Source organism: Cyanistes caeruleus, chromosome 26 (assembly GCF_971803275.1).
Source record: "Cyanistes caeruleus chromosome 26, bCyaCae1.hap1.1, whole genome shotgun sequence".
NCBI classification, from domain to species: Eukaryota; Metazoa; Chordata; class Aves; order Passeriformes; family Paridae; genus Cyanistes; species Cyanistes caeruleus.
In genome coordinates, this window is record NC_141726.1 from 4,917,223 (window position 1) to 4,935,000 (window position 17,778).

The window sequence follows — 17,778 nt, forward strand, 5'->3', positions numbered from 1 at the left end:
GAGACCACCGGGACCCCTCCCCGGAACCACCGGAACCACCGGGACCCCTCCCCGGGATCCCTCCCCGGCAGCAGCGGGCGGTTCGCGGGCTCAGCACGTGCAGCGCTAGGCCACGCCCACATGGGCGTGGCTACAGCACAACGGACCTATCACCTGTTAGTGTGGGCGTGGCTACGGCCACATGGGTGTGTTTAATTACTACGTGGGGTGACGCCACGAAGGTGGGCGTGTCCTGGGAGTGTTGTGGGCGTGGCTTAGGCGGCACAGGGGCAAACCCTGAGGCACTGTGGGCGTGTCCCGGCGCCGTGTGGGCGTGTCCCGCGGCCGCGCATGCGCGCTGGGCGGTACCGGCGCGGCCATGGCGCACGGGCACGGGCCCGGCCGGTGCCGCTGCTGCGGGGAGGAGGCGGCGGAGCGCGGCGCGGCCTGGGGGCTTTACCTGCGCATCGACCGGCAGCGCCTGCAGTGCCTCAACGAGCGCCGCGAGGGCTCCGGAGCCACCGTGTTCCGGCCCTGGGAGGAGCGAGGGGACCGCTCACAGGTGGGCCCGGGAGCGGCGGCGGCGGGACCGGGGGCAGCAGGGCAGGGGCGGGATCAGCCCCGCCGCTCGGCCCTAGGGAGGCACGGCTGGAGTGCGCTGTCCGGGCCTGGCCTTCTCAGGACAGGAGAAGGAGCTGCTGGAGGGGTTGCAGTGGAAGCCGCAAAGATGGTTTGGGGTCTGGAGCAACGCCCTCATGAGGGGAGACTGCGGGAGCTGGGCCTGGTTATTCTGGAGAAGGGAAAGGCTGAGAGGGGACCCCATAAATCCATAAAATATCTCCAAGGGGTGTCAGGGGACGGTGACAGACTGTTAAGGGACAGGACAATGAGCAATGCACATCAACTAAACCACGAGTTCCACCTCAACATGAGGAAGAACTTCTTTCCATGAGGGTGGCAGAGCCCTGGAACAGCTGCCCAGGGAATCTCCCTCTGTGGGGACATCCCAAACCCCACATTGTCACCTCCTCCAGGTGACCTTGCCTGGGCAGGGCTGGGCAGGACTAGATGATCTCCAGAGGTCCCTTCCAATCCTAAATTTTCTGTGAGCAAGGTACTGCAGTGCCCCCTGAACCCCACTGGGATCATCCCTCCAGCTGTCCCCACACTCCCCACTCTGTCCCCTGTGCTCCCTCACCACCCCCAGGCCAGCCCTGACCTGCTCTTCTCTCTCCCCAGTTCGTGGAAAGTGATGATGATGAGGAGCTGCTCTTCAACATCCCGTGAGTTCCGTCCCTGAGTGCCTCTGGCACCGTCCTGGCTGCTGGCAGGGCTTGTTGCTCGCCTGGGAACGAGGCACCGGGGCTGGCTTGGAGAGGACAGAGGTGAAAACCCTGCTCTGTGTGTCTGGGCAGGTTCACAGGCAGCGTGAAGCTGAAGGGAGTCATTGTGATGGGCGAGGATGATGGGACACACCCGGCTGAGATGAGGCTGTGAGTAAAAGCAGCTTTCCCTTCCTCAGAGGGGCTGGGTGCTGTGGGGGGAACTGGTGGCACTGCGAGAAGACAAACTGAATCCATTTTTTTTGTTGAGAAGAACCTGGGCGGTGCTAATGAACGGAATCCAATTAGCTGACCTGTTGTTAATAACTCCCTGGGTCTCCTTCTTGTCCTGCCAGCTTCAGGAACATTCCTCACATGTCCTTTGATGACACAGCCAAGGAACCAGAGCAGACGTTCAGCCTGAGCCGGGACCCCTCGGGAGAGCTGGAATATCCCACCAAGTATGAGCCAGACTCTGGGGTGTGGGGGCTGCTCCTGCCTGGCACAGGAGCTCTGATCCTTCCAGATTTTGGGAAGGGTGCCTGAAAGCTGCCCTCAGGAGGATTTGCCTTCCCAGAGCCTGGGGCTGGCTGTGTTGGCACTCCAGAAATTCTTGGGGTGTCTGACTGGGATCAGGGGGAACTGCAGGTGGTGTGGGAGCTGGTGGAGCAGCGGCTGCGGTCTCAGGCTGTGTTTTTTTCCAGAATTTCCCGTTTCTCCAACGTTTACCACCTCTCCATGCACTTCCCAAAGAATTTCGGAGCGGAGACAACCAAGATTTTTTACATAGGCCTGAAAGGGGAGTGGACGGAGGTGAGTGAGAGCAGAGAGAAAGCCGAGCATGGAAAGGGCTGCAATCCTGCTTTCCCTGGATCTCAAACATTCCATCTGCACCCAGGCTCACCGCCACGAGGTCACCATCTGCAACTACGAAGCCTCGGCGAACCCGGCCGACCACAAGCTGGAACAAATCACGCCGCAGACTCACTTCATCTCCTGACGGGGCTGCCGGGAGCCTGCCCGGGGCAGGAACGGCTTCCCGAGGCGCCGGAGCAGCTCCGGTTTGTGGGACAGACGGCGGAGCCGTGTGCGGGGCCGGTGCCGGTGCTGGCTGTGACTGACAATAAACACGCTGCGGTGCAGAGCTGTGCGCTGTCCCTGAGTCGCGGGTGGCACCGGCGCTGAGGCGGGGAGGGCGGAGGCGTCCCCAGAACCCGTCAGCCAGCGGGGGCAGCGCGCTGTGGGAAGGCCGGGGCCTGTCGCCGATAACGCCCTGCGGGTTCCGAGCGCGACCCGGTGCCCGTTTCCACCATGGCCGGCCCTGCGCGCCCGGCGCCGTGCTGCGTCACTTCCGCTGCGCCGCCGGAAGTTCCTGTGGGAGCGCGTCGGGGGAGCCGCGAGGAGCGCGCGCGCCGGGCCGCGGGAGAGGTGCGGGGGGGGCGGCACGTACCACCGGGGCGCGGCGGGGGGGGCGCCACCGGGCAGCGGCGCGGCGGGGGGGCCGTACCACTGCTGTGGGCGGGGGGGGGGAGGGGGCAATTCCGTGAGGGCCGCAGGGATGGCGGGGGGGCGGCGGGGCCCTTCCCGGAGTTTAACGGGGGATTAACGGGGAGAGGGCCGGTGGAGGGGCCGGAGGGCCGCAGGTCTGGCTCGGCGAGTCCCGGTGCGGTAGCGGGGCCGGCTCTTCCCGCCCCCGGGGGGTCCCTACGAGCCCTCAGGACTCGCAGCCTGCGGGGACCCCCCTCTGAAAGCCCCGGTTTTGGCGGAAAAGCGGCGCTCCCGGCCGCGGGGATCCCGCCTCCATCCGCTTCCAGGCGGGATTTCTCCATCCCCCCGCTGGATTCCGCTCCCCGCGGGGCTGCGGGCTCGAGGAGAGGCTGAGGCACGGTAATTAATGCTAATTAATGACTGATGAACGCGTCCCCCCCTCAGCGGGCCGGTGTCACCGGTGGGGTCTCCTTGGGGTGCGGCACCTCCAGATCGGACTCAAATTCACCTCCTGCTTCTGTGTTTGCGCCTTTACACCCACCCAGATGCACACGAGGGGTGTTAATCCTGGGGGTTCCCATTGTGTTCCCTCCAGGAACATCCCAAGCAATTCCCAGGAGGCTGTTTGGGGCAGCCCTGAGCATCCCAAGCCCTCCTTTCCCTGGAGCCTCCCCAGCAAGGAGCGCATCCCATCAGCTGCCAGGGGAAGATGCTGTTATTTCTGGCTCTCTCTCTCTCTCTCCCCGCCAGGGTTTTTGGCAGGTGCGGTCTCTCCTGGCCGCTTGTTTTGCCCCTGGAGTACACACGAGCACGTGGGCCGTGTGTCTGTGTCAGATCCGGGGAGCTGCTTGTTCCCGGTGTTTTTATTTGAGTGGGGAAGCCGCTGACGAGCAGTCGGTGGAACGAGTCAGGCAGGTCTTGGCCGGGCTGGGAGAAGGAGCAGGCTGTTTCTCGTGGGTAAGGCTGGCTGCTGGCATTCCGGGCTTTTGGCAGGGTTTGGGGTGATCCTGTGTCGCCCTGAGCCGGGGATGGTGCTGCTGTGGGAGGTGAAGCTGGAGCGGAGTGAGGAGGATGAGGAAAGGCCTCCCAAGGGGCAGCTCTGATCTCTGACAGGGGCAGGACCTTGGGAGCGGCTGGAGCTGTGCCGGGGGAGGTTTAGGTTGGATATGAAGGTAAAGGTTTTTCTTCCAGAGCGTGCTGGGCACTGCCCAGGCTCCCCACGCACGGCCCCGACGCTGCCAGAGCTCCAGGAGTGTTTGGACAGCGCTGCCAGGGATGCACAGGCTGGGATTATTGGGTGTCAGGGCCAGGGACTGGACTGGATGATCCTTCATCCCTTCCAGCTCGGGATATTCTGTGATCGTGCTCCAGAGGCTGATCCTGTTCCTAGGGGATAATGGCAGTGCCATAAACAAGCTCTGATCTAATTAGTGCTGGTGGGTCAGTGGGGTCAGGGCAGCCTTGTGGGGAGCTGGAGCTGTGATTTGTGATGTAGTGGGATCAAACACCGTGGACTGTTGTGGCTGAAGGCTGTGGGTGCTGCCAGCTCTGTGGGATCTGGGAGGTGACAGGACAGCGGTGGTGACCCTGCCTGCTGTCCTGGGGAGGCACAAGGGTGCCATCCATCACTGGGGGGGGGGCTCAGACCAGCTCCCAGTGCTCTGCTTCATCCTAAACAGCCCAAATAACACAGGGCTGGACTTTTATTGGTGCAGCAGAGCCTGTGCTGCCGCATGCCAAGGGTTTCCTGCTTCCTGGTCGGAGCAGATGTGGGTCAGGCTCCTGCACAGCTCCAGGAAGGAATGAGGGGATGCAGGAATGAAGAGATGCTGAGGCTGTGCTGCCCGGCCGCCCTCTGCCCACGCCGCTGCAGCCACAGGAATAACTCTGGCTCTGAGGTGTAATTTCCAGGCTAATTTTAACACTTCCAGCACCCCACGCAGGGAGCGTTGGCTGCTCCTGGACTCTTCCAGCACTGCCAGGCCATGCTGTGGGGTGTCCCAGGGGCTTCAACATCAAAGCCTTCACCTTCTCTTTAGTTTTCCCCCATTCCTCTGGATGAAGGAGCTGCTGCAGGGGAGGGGTGAGAGGTTTGTCTTCCTGCCTCACCTCTGTGTCCCACAGGTGCCAGTGTCGATCCCTCTCGGTGTATGTGTGGTAACAACATGTCTGTCCCCCTCCTCGCCGACGCTGTCACCGTGTCAGGGGCAGAGCGGGAGACCGCCGCGGTAAGGGCTGCTCCCTCCCTCCCTCCCTCTCCCAAAAAACAGGGAGCTGCTTCCAAGGGCTCCAGAACGGGGGAGGCAGGGCCAGCAAGGGCTCTGTGGCTGTCCTTGGGCTGGGCTGTTTGCTCAGCTTCTCAAGGCAGTGGGAGTTGGGGCTGATTGGGATGTTTAAGCTTTTAAAAGCAGATTTCCCCAAGGACAACCCCCCCCCCCACCACTCCAGTCCTTCCCTGGGGTCTGCAAGCTGCCTTCCCTCTGCTCCCCAAGGCTTAGGGGTTGCTGGAGTTGGAGATGAAAAGCCTGTGAGGTGGATTTGTGAGTTCATAGTGATACAGGGAAGGAATTCCTCCCTAGGAGGGGGGTGAGGCCCTGGCCCAGGGTGCCCAGAGAAGCTGTGGCTGCCTCATCACTGGAGATGTCCAAGGCCAGGCTGGACGGGGCTTGGAGCAGCCTGGGACAGTGGAAGGTGTCCCTGCCCGTGCCAGGGGTGGCACTGGATGGGCTTTCAGATCCATTCTGGGATTCAGGCTGGGCCTCTGCTCTGGTGCCATTCCTGGTGGGATGATCTGTCACTCCTTGTCCCTCTGCTGTGCAGAGGAGTTGGGACCTGCCTGTGGCAGCTCTGTGGCAGGATGACACCACAACCCTGACCCACCCATCCGCCCTGCTCCAAGCTAATTTGAGCCTCTTCGAGCTGGTGACTAAGTGTCCATTTGCCACCTCCCTGCCAGCCCAGCCCAGCCCTGCCCTGCTCTGCTCCCTCCCTGGGCACGACTCTCACACACCAGCTCATTCCCTTCCCTTTCTGTTTAACAGGTCATTTTCCTACATGGCCTTGGAGACACGGGGTGAGTGTCCCTGGAGCTGGCTCCGGCTGGGATGTGTGGTTTGCCAAACACAGATCCTGGCCTTTTGCTGCTGCTTTCCCTGGGGGCTTCTCTGGGATCTGTGTGGGGCTTTGGGCTGGGGTCTGCAGCCATTCCTGCACCAGCCTCTCATGGAATGGCAGGGAATTGCTGCCAGCAGCTGTCTGCTCTTGAATATTTATGATGCCGGCAGCCTGGCAGCCCCCCACCCCCCGCGGGTGGATTTTGTGCTGCCTTCAGGGATTGCTGATAAGCACTGCAGCTTTTCCAGGCCTTGGCAGGGCTGGCAGCTGGGCTGGGCCTGCACAAGGCCACCTCAGAGGTCCCATGGTGGTGACAAAGGGCTCCTCCCTGTCCAGGAGATTCCCACCTCCCTGGTGGGAATCCAGAATCCAAAGCCTCCAGGGCTTTGTGTGCTCCTCTCAGATGGGATCGGTGCTGGGGGGGGCTTAGGCTGATGGGGTGGATAAAATAAGTTTAGGGAAGGGATTGGGGGCAGCCTTGGGAAAATGGCTTGGACAAGCCTTGGACTCGTCTCTCCTGTTCCTCCCCAGGCACAGCTGGGCCGATGCTCTCTCCTCCATCCGCCTCCCCTACGTGAAGTACATCTGCCCTCACGCGTAAGTGCTGCCCTGGGAGGGCTCCTGGGGTCACTGGGGCTGCCAAGGCTCCTGGGGGAGGCAGGTGGTGGCCTGAGCCCAGCAGGGCTGCCCAGCCAGGCTGGCTCTGCTGCCCTGCTCAGTTCCTGCTGCAGGCAGAGCTGTTCCCACAGAGCAGAACCAGAGGCTCTTTGCTTTCCTCTTCTGTCGTGTTTATCCCTGGTGGCTGCGGGGAAAGACAAAGGCGCTGGAGCTCCCTGTGCATCCCCAGCAGGAAGGGCAGAAGTGTCAGTCTTGCTGCTCCCCTCAGACTTCAGCTAAACCACCCAAAATGTCCCTCCACAGGCCCCGGATCCCGGTCACCCTCAACATGAAGATGGTCATGCCCTCCTGGTCAGTGCTCTGGGGGACAGGGCTGGGTGGGACCCTTTGGGGAGTGAGAGGGATGGGGAGACAAAATCCACTGCCCTGTGAGGGCCAGGGAAGGGCAGAGCACACCCAGCTCCTGCCTCCCCACACTCACGGTGCTGGGAGAGGTTTTGGCTGATCCTGCTGCTTCTCCCAGGTTTGACCTGATGGGATTGACTCCAGATGCACCTGAGGATGAAGCTGGGATCAAGAAAGCTGCAGAAAACAGTAAGGAGCTTTGGGGAGGGGGTAGTGGAGAGCACTGTGTGCCCCTCCCTCCCTGTGACTGGAGCCTTCCTTCCACCTCTCCTTTGTTTCTGCTGTCCTGTGATCCCAGCAAACATTTCCTCTGGGATCTGTGGCACCTTCCTGTCCCTGATGTGCCCCCTGAGGTGCTGGGTGGTGCCTTTCAGCCCCTCTGTCCTTACACTGACCCTCCCATCTCCTTCCAGTTAAAGCAATCATCGAGCACGAGATGAAGAACGGGATCCCCCCCAACCGCATCATCCTGGGGGGCTTCTCACAGGTGAGCACCAGGACCCCAATTCCTGCTCCACCTGTCCCAGGTGGCTGTGTGAGCTGAGGGTGGCCCTGCATTCCCCGTGGCACCGATTCCACGTTCCTCCCTGCAGGGCGGTGCCTTGTCGCTGTACACGGCTCTCACCTGCCAGCACCAGCTGGCCGGGATCGTGGCGCTCAGCTGCTGGCTCCCGCTCCACAGGGCCTTCCCACAGGTACCCCACTGCAGGGACCCTCGCCTTCTCCCCCTGCAGCTCTGCATTTCTCCTCTCATGAGCTGCTGGCTCATGTGTTGGGGGGCACAAAGCACCTGCCCCCCTGGTTTCCCACTCACCTCCCCTCCTCGTGGCAGGCGGCGAACAACGGCGTGAACAAGGACATCGCCATCCTGCAGTGCCACGGGGAGATGGATCCCATGATCCCCGTGCGCTTCGGGGCCCTCACTGCCGAGAAGCTCAAGTCTGTCGTCACCCCCACCAAGGTGCAGTTCAAAACCTACCCCGGAGTGATGCACAGTTCCTGTCCTCAGGTCAGTGCTGGCTGTGGAGGGAGGGATGATCAGTGATGGGACCCATGGCAGTGGCCTGGAGCTGGGACAGGGGAGGGTTGGGGTGGATTTCAGGGGAAAGTTCTTCCCCCGGAGGTGCTGGCACTGCCCAGGCTCCCCAGGGAATGGGCACGGCCTGAGGCTGCCAGAGCTCCGGGAGTGTTGGGACAGCACTCCTGGGATGCCCAGGCTGGGATCACTGCGGGGTCTGTGCAGGGCTGGGCTGGATGATCCTGGTGTGTCCCTTCCCTTTGGGGTCTCTGGGATTGACCCCAGCACTGTAGCTCAGGCAGGGTGGGGAACACACGAGATCTGTTTGTTCCCGACTTGCTCTGGGAGGCTGCAGAGCCTCGTGCCCCATTCCCGGGGCTCAGCCCGGCCTTTGGGGAGCCCTGGAGTGACGGGCTGTGCGCTGCCCGCAGGAGATGATGGCGGTGAAGGAATTCATCGAGAAGCTGCTGCCCCGGATCTGAGCGGAGCCCCTGGGGACTGTCGCAGGGGAGGGTGCCGAGGTCCCGGCCGCCCGTGTGTCCCTGTGACCCGCCCGCTGCGAACGGAAGCCATGGCCCCCCCAGCGCACCTCCCGCCGCCCCCGCCCTCGCACCGCGTCCCCTCCGGCCGGGGCTGCCCCGCTGCTCCCGGAGCCCTCATCGGAGCTGCCTAAGGCGAGTCTGGCCTTTTCTCTCCTGCTCTGGCTCCGAGCGCTTCCCGAGGGGGGGTCACCGTCCCCTCGGACCCCCGCGGGGCTGGCACGGTGCGGGTGAGGTTTTCCTGTTGGGTTTGGGGTTTTTGTACCAGTATTAGGGGCGGGATGTGCCCGGCTGCGGTGGGAGGAGCGGGGCGGGGCTGGGGCACCCCCGGGGCTCGGAGCTCTGCCCTTGGTGGCCGCTCTCGGCCTCCGCTCAGGCGACTCACGGGTTTTCAGTCAGAGCTCAGGAACCCGGGACTCCCCTGCGGACGCCTCCAGGCTCCGGGGCAGGCTCTGCCCTGGGCTGGCTCCGCCAAAGGCTGCCCGGGGCCGGCGGGGAGGGTCAGTGCAGCTCCCGCACCTCCCGCACGGCCCCGCCTGTCACACGCGCACACTCCCCTCAGCCATCGGCCTGGGGCAGCTCTGCCCACCTGAGATAATCACCTCCTTCCTCCTGCTCCTCTTCCTCTTGTTGCTTTTACAATCTCCATCTCCTCCTCTGCCCTGCAGGGGTCCCAGAGGCATCTCCCCCCTCCCAGCCCAGCTCTGCACCCTCGGAGCCCCCAGGCTTCGTTTACACTCACAGAGCCACCGGCCCCATCTTTAATGTCTTCTCTTGCTGCTACTTGTCCTTCCCTTTGGACTCGGGCTGGCTCGGGGAGGGGGAGGTGAGGGGGGTCCCTGGACCCTGGGTTTGGCTCCTGGTGCAGCTGGGAGGAGCAGCTTTGCTCTCAGCCATCATCTGACCAGCACCTGTGCCCCGGGTGCTGCTGTGCCCCATCCTCTGTGCTCCTGGGACCTTCCTGCTCCCTGGGGCTGGGGGCTCTAGCCCCTCCCCATGTACAATCACCTGTGCCCCTCACCTGTGTCCCTTCCCCAGTGCTGGCATCATGTTGGGACCGCGAATGTCTCCTCTTGGGGGGCTCCTGGCTGACCCTCCCTTCCCGTAGGGCCCAGGGCAGTGGCTGTGGAGCAGCTCTGCCCTCACCCCCTCTTGCCCCGGGCTGAGCCCCTGCTGGGGGCTGATCATGGCTTTTAAAACACCCCCACATTCCCGTGGCCCCAGGGCTGGCCCTGCTCCCCCTGCCCGGTGCCCTGGGGCCAGTGAGGGGAGGGCTGTCCTGGGGGGCTCAGCCCCAGCAGTTCTGCTCTAGCCCTGCCCTTCCTGCCTGGGCTGTGCAAAGCAATAACCGCCCTCTGGAGAGCGGGGCCCACCCTGGACTGGCCTCTTGGCTTGGCCTTGGAGTTTTTGCCCCTTTCAGCAAGTCTGAAAGCGGCAGAGCTGGCACTGGGGGCAGCCCAGCTCAGCCCTGTGCTCTGCCCTGGGCTCTGCTCTGGACTCTGCCCTGGGCTCTGCTCTGGGCTCTGCCCTGGGCTCTGCCCTGGGCTCAGCCCTGCCCTGGGCTCTGCTCTGGGCTCTGCCCTGGGCTCAGCCCTGCTGGCTCTTCTATGCTGTGTTTTAATGCTGCTGTGCCCCCGCCCTCCCATGCTTGGCTGGGGGGCATGAGAGGGTCGCAGGGGTGGGATGGCAGCTCTTTGGGGTCACCAGGAGCTGGCAGGGGTGGGATGGCAGCTCTTGGGGATCTCTAGGAGCTGGCAGGGGTGGGATGGCAGCTCTTTGGGGTCACCAGGAGCTGGCAGGGGTGGGATGGCAGCTCTTGGGGATCACCAGGAGCTGGCAGGGGTGGGATGGCAGCTCTTGGGGATATCTAGGAGCTGGCAGGGCTGGGATGGCAGCTCTTCGGGATCACCAGGAGCTGGCAGGGCTGGGATGGCAGCTCCCTGGGGGTACCAAGGGCTGGTGATGGACAGACTGACCTGTTTGACTGTGAACTGGAACCGTGTGTGATGGGGGGGCCTGGGACCATCCCTGGGGGCCCCGTGGGCCCCTCTGCAGAGCATTCCTGCTCACTCCCTGCCCGAGCAGTGCCGGGAACCCGGGAGGGAGAGCGGCTTCTCTCCATTCCTCAATACAGCTTTGGGTTTTTTTTAGTTAGTTTGTTTTTCTTCTCTCTCTTGTCTTCCTTGTACATGTTTGGGTTGGTTTTTTTTTTTTTTGTGTGTGTGTGTGTGCGTTCCACAGAGAATTAAGGTGAAATAAATCCTCAACCTATCCTGGAGCTGGCGTCATCCCTGGCCAGGCAGGAGAGATCTGGGGGGGAGTGGGATTGGCACGAGGCCCTAGGGTGCCGTTTTTAGGGGCAGCAGCTCTGGCTGAAGGGAAGGAGAACAAAGCTGCCACTTAGAAAGTAGGAAAGTTTATTTTAAAAACAAATCAAAAGCTCAATTCATAATTTAGGAGCATAAGTTATTCATCCAGCCGACAGCACACGGGGCCAACTGCGTCATCCCTGCCCAGCAGAGCCCTGGGAGCTGCCAGGAATAAATAGGAGCAGTGTGGGACAGGGGGGCAGAGCCGGCTCCTGGGCTTTGGGGAGTGGCTGCTGCAGGAGGCCAAACCAGGCACCCAGGGGGGGCTGTGGGCAGCCAGGCCAGGCTGAGCTCCTGTGGCTCAGCAGGAGAGGAGGGAGATGAGATTTAGTCCCCAAAACCATGCTGGGGTGGGGGGTGGAAGAAGCCCTGGGCTGGGGAGATGAGCTCTGGTGGCCTTGGAATGTGACTGGTCCCTGTGGGAGGCTCCTGGTCCCTCTGCCGGGGCAGGGGCAGAGGTGCCTCGGGCTCCCCAAGCCCACGAGCCAGGCGGGGCAGGAGGGAACAGGGGCTGTGCTGCAGTTTGGGCTCAGCAGGACTCAGGGCTGCAGCCCCTGGCCATTCCCACAAGGGGTTCCATGCCTGGGGTGCCTAAACCAGGCCTGGCTGTGTTCTCTGTTTGTTGTGGTTCTGCTCTGTGAGATGCAAAGACCTGGGGGATGAGGATGAGGAATAGAGAGGCTGAGGATGCTCCAGCCTTCCTGCCCCGTGCCAGAGGCAGGAGGGGGAGCTGGATCTGCTCTCCCAGGATGGTGACAGCCCTCAGGGAAGGAGGCAGTGCTGGCTCAGAGCAGCCCAGGGCCTGGCCAGCCCTCAGCCGCAGTTCAGTTCTTGCTGAAGCCCGTGGGGTTCTGCAGCTGCCACCGCCACAGGTCCTCACCTGGAACAGGGAGAAGGGAGGTGAGGGGGGACAGGGCTCGCAGTGCCCGCTGTGCCAGGGAGGGGATGCCCTTACACATCTTGTCCAGGCCAAAGGCAGCTTTCCAGCCCAGCTCCCGCTCGGCCAGCGCGGGGTCAGCGTAGCAGGAGGCCACGTCTCCCTCCCGCCGGGCCGTGATCTGGTACTTGATCTGCAGGGAGAGCAGCCCCGTGAGCTCCCAGAGGGGCTGAGGGAGCTGTGCCAGGGGGGATCAGGGGGTCTGTGGGAGCAGCTCCCCTGTGCCTGTGACGCTGCAGCTCTGCCCTCACCTCCCTCCCCGAGGCTTTCTCCATGGCCCGGACCATCTGCAGCACGGAGTAGCCGGTGCCTGTGCCCAGGTTGTAGATCTGGGAGGAGGAGAAAGGACAGGGATCAAGGGGAGAAGGGCCAGGCCCCCCTTTTGGGACCCCTACACCTCCCCAGGACTGGCAGCACCCCGAGGTTGGTACCTTGCAGCCACAGTTCTCCTTGAGCTTCTTGAGAGCAGCGATGTGGCCCTTGGCCAGATCCACGACGTGGATGTAATCCCTGACTCCTGTGGGGACACAGAGGCTGAGGGCAGGGCCCAGGGTGCAGCCAGGGCTTTGGAAATCCCAAATTCCACCCATCCCATGACGCACCCGTTCCATCGTCCGTCTTGTAGTCGTTCCCAAAGACGCTCAGGAATTCCCGGCGTCCCACTGCCACCTGCACAGAGGGACAGTCCCATGGGAGCCCCATCACCCTCTGTCCCCTCCCTGTCACCCCCCAAGGGCTGTGGGGGCGCTACCTGAGCCACATAGGGCATGAGGTTGTTGGGGATCCCCTGAGGATCCTCTCCGATCATCCCCGACTCGTGGGCGCCGATGGGGTTGAAGTAGCGCAGGAGGACGGCGTTCCAGTCCTGGGGACACACGGACGGCACTGCCCGGTCACCCCCGTGGGGACACACCCGGGCTGCAGCCCCTCGGGGCCGCTCCTCACCCTCTCTGCTTTGCAGAGATCCCGGATCATCTCCTCGATGAAGAACTTGGATTTGCCGTAGGGGTTGGTGCAGCCCCCGACCGGGTGGTTCTCGTCCAGGGGGAGGTACTTGGGGTCCCCGTAGACGGTGGCGGAGCTGCTGAACACGATGTTCCTCACGCCATGCGCCTTCATGGTCTGGGAGAGGGCAACGACCCAGCTCTGTGCCCTGTGCCAGCCCTGCACAGGCGCTGTCAGGGCCCAGGACAGGGCAGAGGGAACAGCACAGGATCACTGCGGGCTCCTCTCACCTCCAGCAGCCGGATGGTCCCGGTGAGGTTCACTCTGTAATATTCCAGAGGCTTCTGCACTGACTCCCCCACGGCCTTCAGCCCCGCAAAGTGCATCACGGCCGAGAAGCGATGCTGCAGGGGAAGGCATCAGTGCCACGGCAGGAGGAACCGGCCACAACTCTCCCGGGAGCTCCGTCCAGCCGGCCCGGGGGGCTCCACGGCCTTTCCTCCCCGCTCCCGTGGCTCCCACCCCCGCCAGGGACCCCAGGGCACTGCAGCTCCTGCTCGCACCTTCCTGAAGAGCTCCTGGAGCGCGGCCTCGTCCGTGATGTCGAGCTCCTGGAAGAGCACGGGCCGGTGCGCGATCTCCTGCACCCGCCGGAGGCTCTCGGGGAGCTCCTCGGAGCCTGGGGGATGGAGGGGAGTGAGGGATGGCTGCAGTCGGGCCCAGCCCGGCCCCGCCTGGGGCTCCCCGCACCTCGGATGGCGTTGTGGAAGTTATCGATGACCACGGGGACGAATCCCGCCTGCAGCAGCTCCAGCACGCAGTGGCTGCCGATGTAGCCGGCGCCGCCCGTCACCAGGATCTTCTCTGCCATGGTTCCCTGCGGGGAAAGCCCCGGACCCTTCAGCTGGGGCTCAGCCCGGCCCAGGCACGGCAGCCCGGCCGCCGGCCCTGCCCCGAGGGACGGGCGGGGCGCTCCCGGTCACACCTCCCGGACACGGAGCTGCCACATCCCGGACACGAGCCCCGGCTCTTCCTGGTAAACCCAGCCGGGCTCCTGGCTTCACCCACATCCCTCAGGGCAGGAGTTCTCACTATTAATTAAGTAATTATTGATTGACTGAGGTGGTCTCCGCAGGGGTATCAGCTCTGCCCTTCAGCCATTCCCTGTTTTCCCCCAGCATCCGTTCCCGGTGCTGGCCCCGCTCCCCGCAGGAGCGCGGACTTTGGGACACCCAAAGGGCAGCGATTGCTGCGGGACCGTCCCTGGCTCGGGCAGCACCGAGGGAAGGAGCCGAGCTGGGAAATTCCTTCCCTCCAGGAGCTGCGGAGCCCCCCAAACCACAGCCCCCAGCTGGGAGAGGACGGGGAAGGCGAAACAAGGCGGATTTCAGCAGGGCGGGAGGGAGCGGAGGGGTCCCGGGGGGACAGAGCGTACCCGGGGACCGGAATTACTCCAGAGCCCCGGGGCTTTGGGCTCTCCCCGCCAAAGGAAGCAGGGGAGGGCAGCACACCCGTCCCCCTGCCCGTTCCTGCCCGTTCTCCCCTCCGCCTCCCCCCGGTCTCTCACCCGCCGCTGCCGCCGCTCCCGCTCAGCCCCGCGAGGGGCGCGGCCCCTTTAAGGCCGGGTCTTGGCCCCGCCCCCCGGCGCCACGCGCGCGGCTCCTCCATGGAAACGTGTCAGGGCTACGGGGCGGCGGCGCGGACAAAACACCGCGGGCGGACGGCGGCCACCGGTGCGCGCGACAGGGGGCGGGGCCACCGCGGGCAGCCCGGAGCCGCAGCGCCCCCTGGCGGCGGGAGGAGACCGCCCCAAAATCCCGAATTATTGCCCCCAAAACCCCTAATTTATTGCCCCTAAACCATGAATTACTGCCCCAAACCCCGGATTATTGCCCCAAAACCCCAAATCATTGCCCAATTCCACCTCATTTCTGTGGCATTTATTAGCAGATAGAGTTTATTGAAGTCATGTGGAAAGGAGGCACGTGCAGCCTTGAAACCACCCGGCCTCCTGAAAGGACAAAGTTCCTACGCTCATCTCCAGTCTCACAAATAAAGAGTTGAATAAATTATTGTGAATAGAAGAGCTGGGAGTGGTTCCTAAGGACCTGATCACCATGAGGAGCAGGAGGGTTTCACACTCTGCTCTCTGGGGGTGGAAGGAATTCCTCATCCCCCCAGCCCATGATGATGCAGTTTCCATGCAGAAGAGGCACTTGGAACCACACCAGCAGCAAAAGCTCCTTCGCTGGTTCAGCTGAATCAAATTTTTAATAGTTGAGACTATTAAACAATGTGTTTATTACTCCTGGAGGTATCTTACAACAGATACACAGTGCAGTACCACAGTCCCTTTGGGCTCAGCCTTTGCTGGCTGTGCTGGGAGCGAGGAAGGGCAGAGCCTGACCTGGAGCAGAGCTCGAACTGCAGAAGCCATGGGCTGTCCTTGGCTCTGCAGGCTTTGGGGCTGGTCTGCTCAGAGCTTTCCTCAGCCCCTCCACATCCTCCCTTCTCTAAGGCACATGGGGACATCCTCGAGGTCCAATATAATACAGTGGAATAGAAAATTCTCTCATTTCTTCCTAATTCTGGTGGATTTTGAGCTGCCTCTCAAATGCTGAGCTCAGGAGATTAGAGAGGAATCCCAGACACTGCTGGAGCCTCGGTTTCTTCTTGATCCAAGGAGAAATTCCACTCAGTGTCACAGTCTGCAGGAGGCCTGAGACACCTTGGAATTGGTTTTTCTGTTCAGGGCATTGCAGATGAAGGTGCCTGTGTCCATCAGCTTCTGGAGATCCACTCCCTGCATGGGAAAGGCACAGGACACGCCTTGAGGGACATCCCCCACCATCCCAGGCTCTCCAAGCCCCATCCAGCCTGGCCCTGGACACTTCCAGGGATCCAGGGGCAGCCACAGCTGCTCTGGGCACCCTTTGCCAGGGCCTGCCCACCCTCACAAGGAATATTTTTCTCTAATATCCCATCCCACCCTTCCCTCTGGCAAGGAGCAGCCACTCCAGGCCCTTGTCAAGTGTCTCCCCAGGCCCAGTGAGCTCCCCCAGCTGCTCCCACCACGCCCAGGTGCCACTCACCGTGTGGATGCCCAGCCCGTTGAGCATGTACACCAAGTCCTCTGTGGCCACGTTCCCAGAGGCTCCCTGGGCATAGGGACACCCCCCAAGTCCAGCCACGGAAGCGTCCACCACGCTCACCCCCATCTGCAAACAAAGCCAGAGTCAGGGGCTGCTCTGGAGCCACAGAATCTGCAATTCCCAAGCAAGCACCAAAAAATCCCAAGGAAAACTGCTTCATTTGTGTGGCTGCCTCATCCCTGGAAGTGTCCCAGGCCAGCTTGGATGGCACTTAGAGCAGCCTGGGATAGTGGGAGGCAGGCAGGAGGTGGAACAAGATGGGCTTTAAGGCCCTTCCAACCCAACCATGGCATGAGTCAGTGATCCAGAGCAGGAATCCTACCTGGAGAGCCACCAGGATGTTGGCCAGAGCCTGGCCGTAGGTGTCGTGGCAGTGGACAGCCAGAGCCCCCACGGGCACCTCCTTCATCACCACTGTCAGCATCTCCTTCATGCTGCCCGGGGTGCCCACGCCGATGGTGTCCCCCAGGGAGATCTCGTAGCACCCCATGGAGTACATCTTCTTGGAGACCTGTGCCACAGCCAGCACGGGCACTGAGAGGACAGCCTTCCCTCCCCACAGCTGATTCCTGCTCCACCACCATTCCCTGGACACTTCCTTCCCTCCCCACAGCCAATTCCTGCTCCACCACCATTCCCTGGACACTTCCTTCCCTCCCCACAGCCGATTCCTGCTGCACCACCATTCCCTGGACACTTCCTTCCCTCCCTCCCCACAGCCAATTCCTGCTGCACCACCATTCCCTGGACACTCTTCTCTGGGATTAAAAACCTCCAGGTGCCCAAACCTCCCTCAATTCCCCATTTCAGCTGGATTCAGCCTCTGGATATTCCCTTAGGTCTGACACATCCCCCAGTGCCCACTTCACATCCCTAAAAATAAACCAAAACCCTCTCAGGAATTCTGGTTGCATTTATGACTTACCTCTGCAACTTTAGCTGCAGAAATCTTGCCTTCATAGGGACATCCAAGGACACAGGAAACGTATCTGTGGTTAAAAGAAACCCCACACTTTTAGCTGGAAAAGGGAAGTGGGATTCTACTGGACAAATCAGTCAGGACTTGTGTATCTTCCATGTCTGTAAGATGGGACAATCAGTTTTATATTCCAGAAGTCCAGTGGCCAAAGGTTACAGGATTTCAACAATTTCTTCTTCCATGTGTGTGAAGATGAGCCCACAGGGCTGGGTGTGTGTGTGATCTGTGCATTTCCATGTGGGATATTTGCCAAGAAAATCTGACCCAAAGTGACTGTGGATTATTCCAGAATGAATGGTTACATGTGGGTGAATTCCAGCAGGAACTCCTTACCCCCTGACAGGAATGCTGGCTTCCCTTGCTGCCTTCATGACCTCGTCAAACCTCTCCAGGCTCTCCTCGATGGAGCAGTTGATGTTTTTCTTGGTGAACAGCTCAGATGCTGCCCCAAAGATCGACACCTCTTTGGCCCCAGCTGCCACCTGCAAAAAAAAAAAATCCTAAACTGGAAGCACAGGACCACTGAGGGTGGAAAAGATGAGCAGGTCCAACCCTTAACCCAGCACTGTTGTTAAGTCAAGTCCAGGTGATCTCTCTTGTGAGGGAAATGACAAACAGAGCCACAACTTCAGGATTTCATGGCCAAGTGTTAATTCAAGGGTTTCAAACCTCTTGGTAGAGAGCCCCATAAAGCACTTCCCCTTACAGAGGCTCTTCTGTTCCTAAATAAATCTGCCCTGTTTACTTACACTTGAAGATCTTGGAGATCTTCTCCAGCCTCAATGGCTCTGATCTACAATCTCTGACTGCAGTTCTCTCACTTTATAAAAGTATTTTTCCCCCAAACAACCCAATCCTTCCCTAAGTTCATTCTGCAGCAAGACCACCAGGACACATCTGAGTTTGCCCTGGA

General features: G+C 61.7%; 4 protein-coding genes across 7 annotated transcripts in view; 2 read left to right on the plus strand and 2 right to left on the minus strand.

Moving 5' to 3' along the window:
- The first annotated feature begins 317 nt into the window (after window positions 1-317).
- PITHD1 (PITH domain containing 1) lies at window positions 318-2,443 on the plus strand. Its single transcript, XM_023941207.2, has 6 exons — window positions 318-541; window positions 1,219-1,262; window positions 1,395-1,472; window positions 1,658-1,762; window positions 2,006-2,114; window positions 2,200-2,443. The coding sequence occupies exons 1-6, from the start codon at window positions 359-361 to the stop codon at window positions 2,299-2,301; spliced, it is 621 nt and encodes a 206-aa protein (XP_023796975.2). The 5' UTR covers window positions 318-358; the 3' UTR covers window positions 2,302-2,443.
- Window positions 2,444-4,917: 2,474 nt separating this feature from the next.
- On the plus strand, window positions 4,918-10,761 carry LYPLA2 (lysophospholipase 2). The gene is made up of 9 exons (XM_023941204.2): window positions 4,918-5,017; window positions 5,831-5,862; window positions 6,435-6,500; window positions 6,825-6,872; window positions 7,045-7,115; window positions 7,340-7,413; window positions 7,520-7,621; window positions 7,759-7,935; window positions 8,376-10,761. Exons 1-9 carry the CDS (start codon window positions 4,940-4,942, stop codon window positions 8,424-8,426), a joined length of 699 nt encoding a protein of 232 aa, XP_023796972.1. The 5' UTR covers window positions 4,918-4,939; the 3' UTR covers window positions 8,427-10,761.
- A 122-nt stretch (window positions 10,762-10,883) lies between these two features.
- GALE (UDP-galactose-4-epimerase) lies at window positions 10,884-14,410 on the minus strand. 3 transcript variants are annotated; one of them, XM_086863309.1, is made up of 11 exons: window positions 14,302-14,410; window positions 13,485-13,611; window positions 13,298-13,413; window positions 13,025-13,138; window positions 12,735-12,911; window positions 12,541-12,654; window positions 12,392-12,458; window positions 12,221-12,306; window positions 12,041-12,118; window positions 11,808-11,922; window positions 10,884-11,732 (listed from the first exon to the last, which is right to left on the minus strand). In XM_086863309.1, the coding sequence occupies exons 2-11, from the start codon at window positions 13,603-13,605 to the stop codon at window positions 11,677-11,679; spliced, it is 1,044 nt and encodes a 347-aa protein (XP_086719435.1). In that variant the 5' UTR covers window positions 13,606-13,611; window positions 14,302-14,410; the 3' UTR covers window positions 10,884-11,676. The 3 variants fall into 3 exon arrangements, with proteins under 3 accessions (XP_086719435.1, XP_086719434.1, XP_086719436.1); XM_086863308.1 differs by having other exon boundaries at window positions 13,720-14,309; XM_086863310.1 differs by lacking the exon at window positions 14,302-14,410 and adding an exon at window positions 14,170-14,223.
- Window positions 14,411-15,011: 601 nt separating this feature from the next.
- Window positions 15,012-17,778, minus strand: part of HMGCL (3-hydroxy-3-methylglutaryl-CoA lyase) — a 4,164-nt gene continuing 1,397 nt past the window's right edge. For both annotated transcript variants that reach the window (XM_086863325.1, XM_023941203.2), the window contains exons 5-9: window positions 17,199-17,347; window positions 16,812-16,875; window positions 16,209-16,397; window positions 15,827-15,952; window positions 15,012-15,537 (exon numbers count right to left, since the gene is read on the minus strand). In XM_086863325.1, the coding sequence (XP_086719451.1) occupies window positions 15,436-15,537; window positions 15,827-15,952; window positions 16,209-16,397; window positions 16,812-16,875; window positions 17,199-17,347 (630 nt within the window). In that variant the 3' untranslated portion in view covers window positions 15,012-15,435. The remainder of the gene's footprint in view (window positions 15,538-15,826; window positions 15,953-16,208; window positions 16,398-16,811; window positions 16,876-17,198; window positions 17,348-17,778) is intronic.

Bases quoted from the DNA above. Each gene is read 5' to 3' on its own strand.
- PITHD1 (XM_023941207.2), top strand. From the start codon at position 359: ATGGCGCACGGGCACGGGCCCGGCCGGTGCCGCTGCTGCGGGGAGGAG. The intron at 1,473-1,657 runs GTGAGTAAAAGC...TTGTCCTGCCAG, and splicing joins CACCCGGCTGAGATGAGGCT to CTTCAGGAACATTCCTCACA. The intron at 2,115-2,199 runs GTGAGTGAGAGC...ATCTGCACCCAG, and splicing joins TGAAAGGGGAGTGGACGGAG to GCTCACCGCCACGAGGTCAC.
- LYPLA2 (XM_023941204.2), top strand. From the start codon at position 4,940: ATGTGTGGTAACAACATGTCTGTCCCCCTCCTCGCCGACGCTGTCACC. The intron at 6,501-6,824 runs GTAAGTGCTGCC...GTCCCTCCACAG, and splicing joins AAGTACATCTGCCCTCACGC to GCCCCGGATCCCGGTCACCC. The intron at 7,116-7,339 runs GTAAGGAGCTTT...ATCTCCTTCCAG, and splicing joins CAAGAAAGCTGCAGAAAACA to TTAAAGCAATCATCGAGCAC.
- GALE (XM_086863308.1), bottom strand. From the start codon at position 13,743: ATGTGGCAGCTCCGTGTCCGGGAG. The intron at 13,414-13,484 runs GTGCGGGGAGCC...TCCATCCCCCAG, and splicing joins CTTCCACAACGCCATCCGAG to GCTCCGAGGAGCTCCCCGAG. The intron at 13,139-13,297 runs GTGCGAGCAGGA...CTTCCCCTGCAG, and splicing joins TCCAGGAGCTCTTCAGGAAG to CATCGCTTCTCGGCCGTGAT.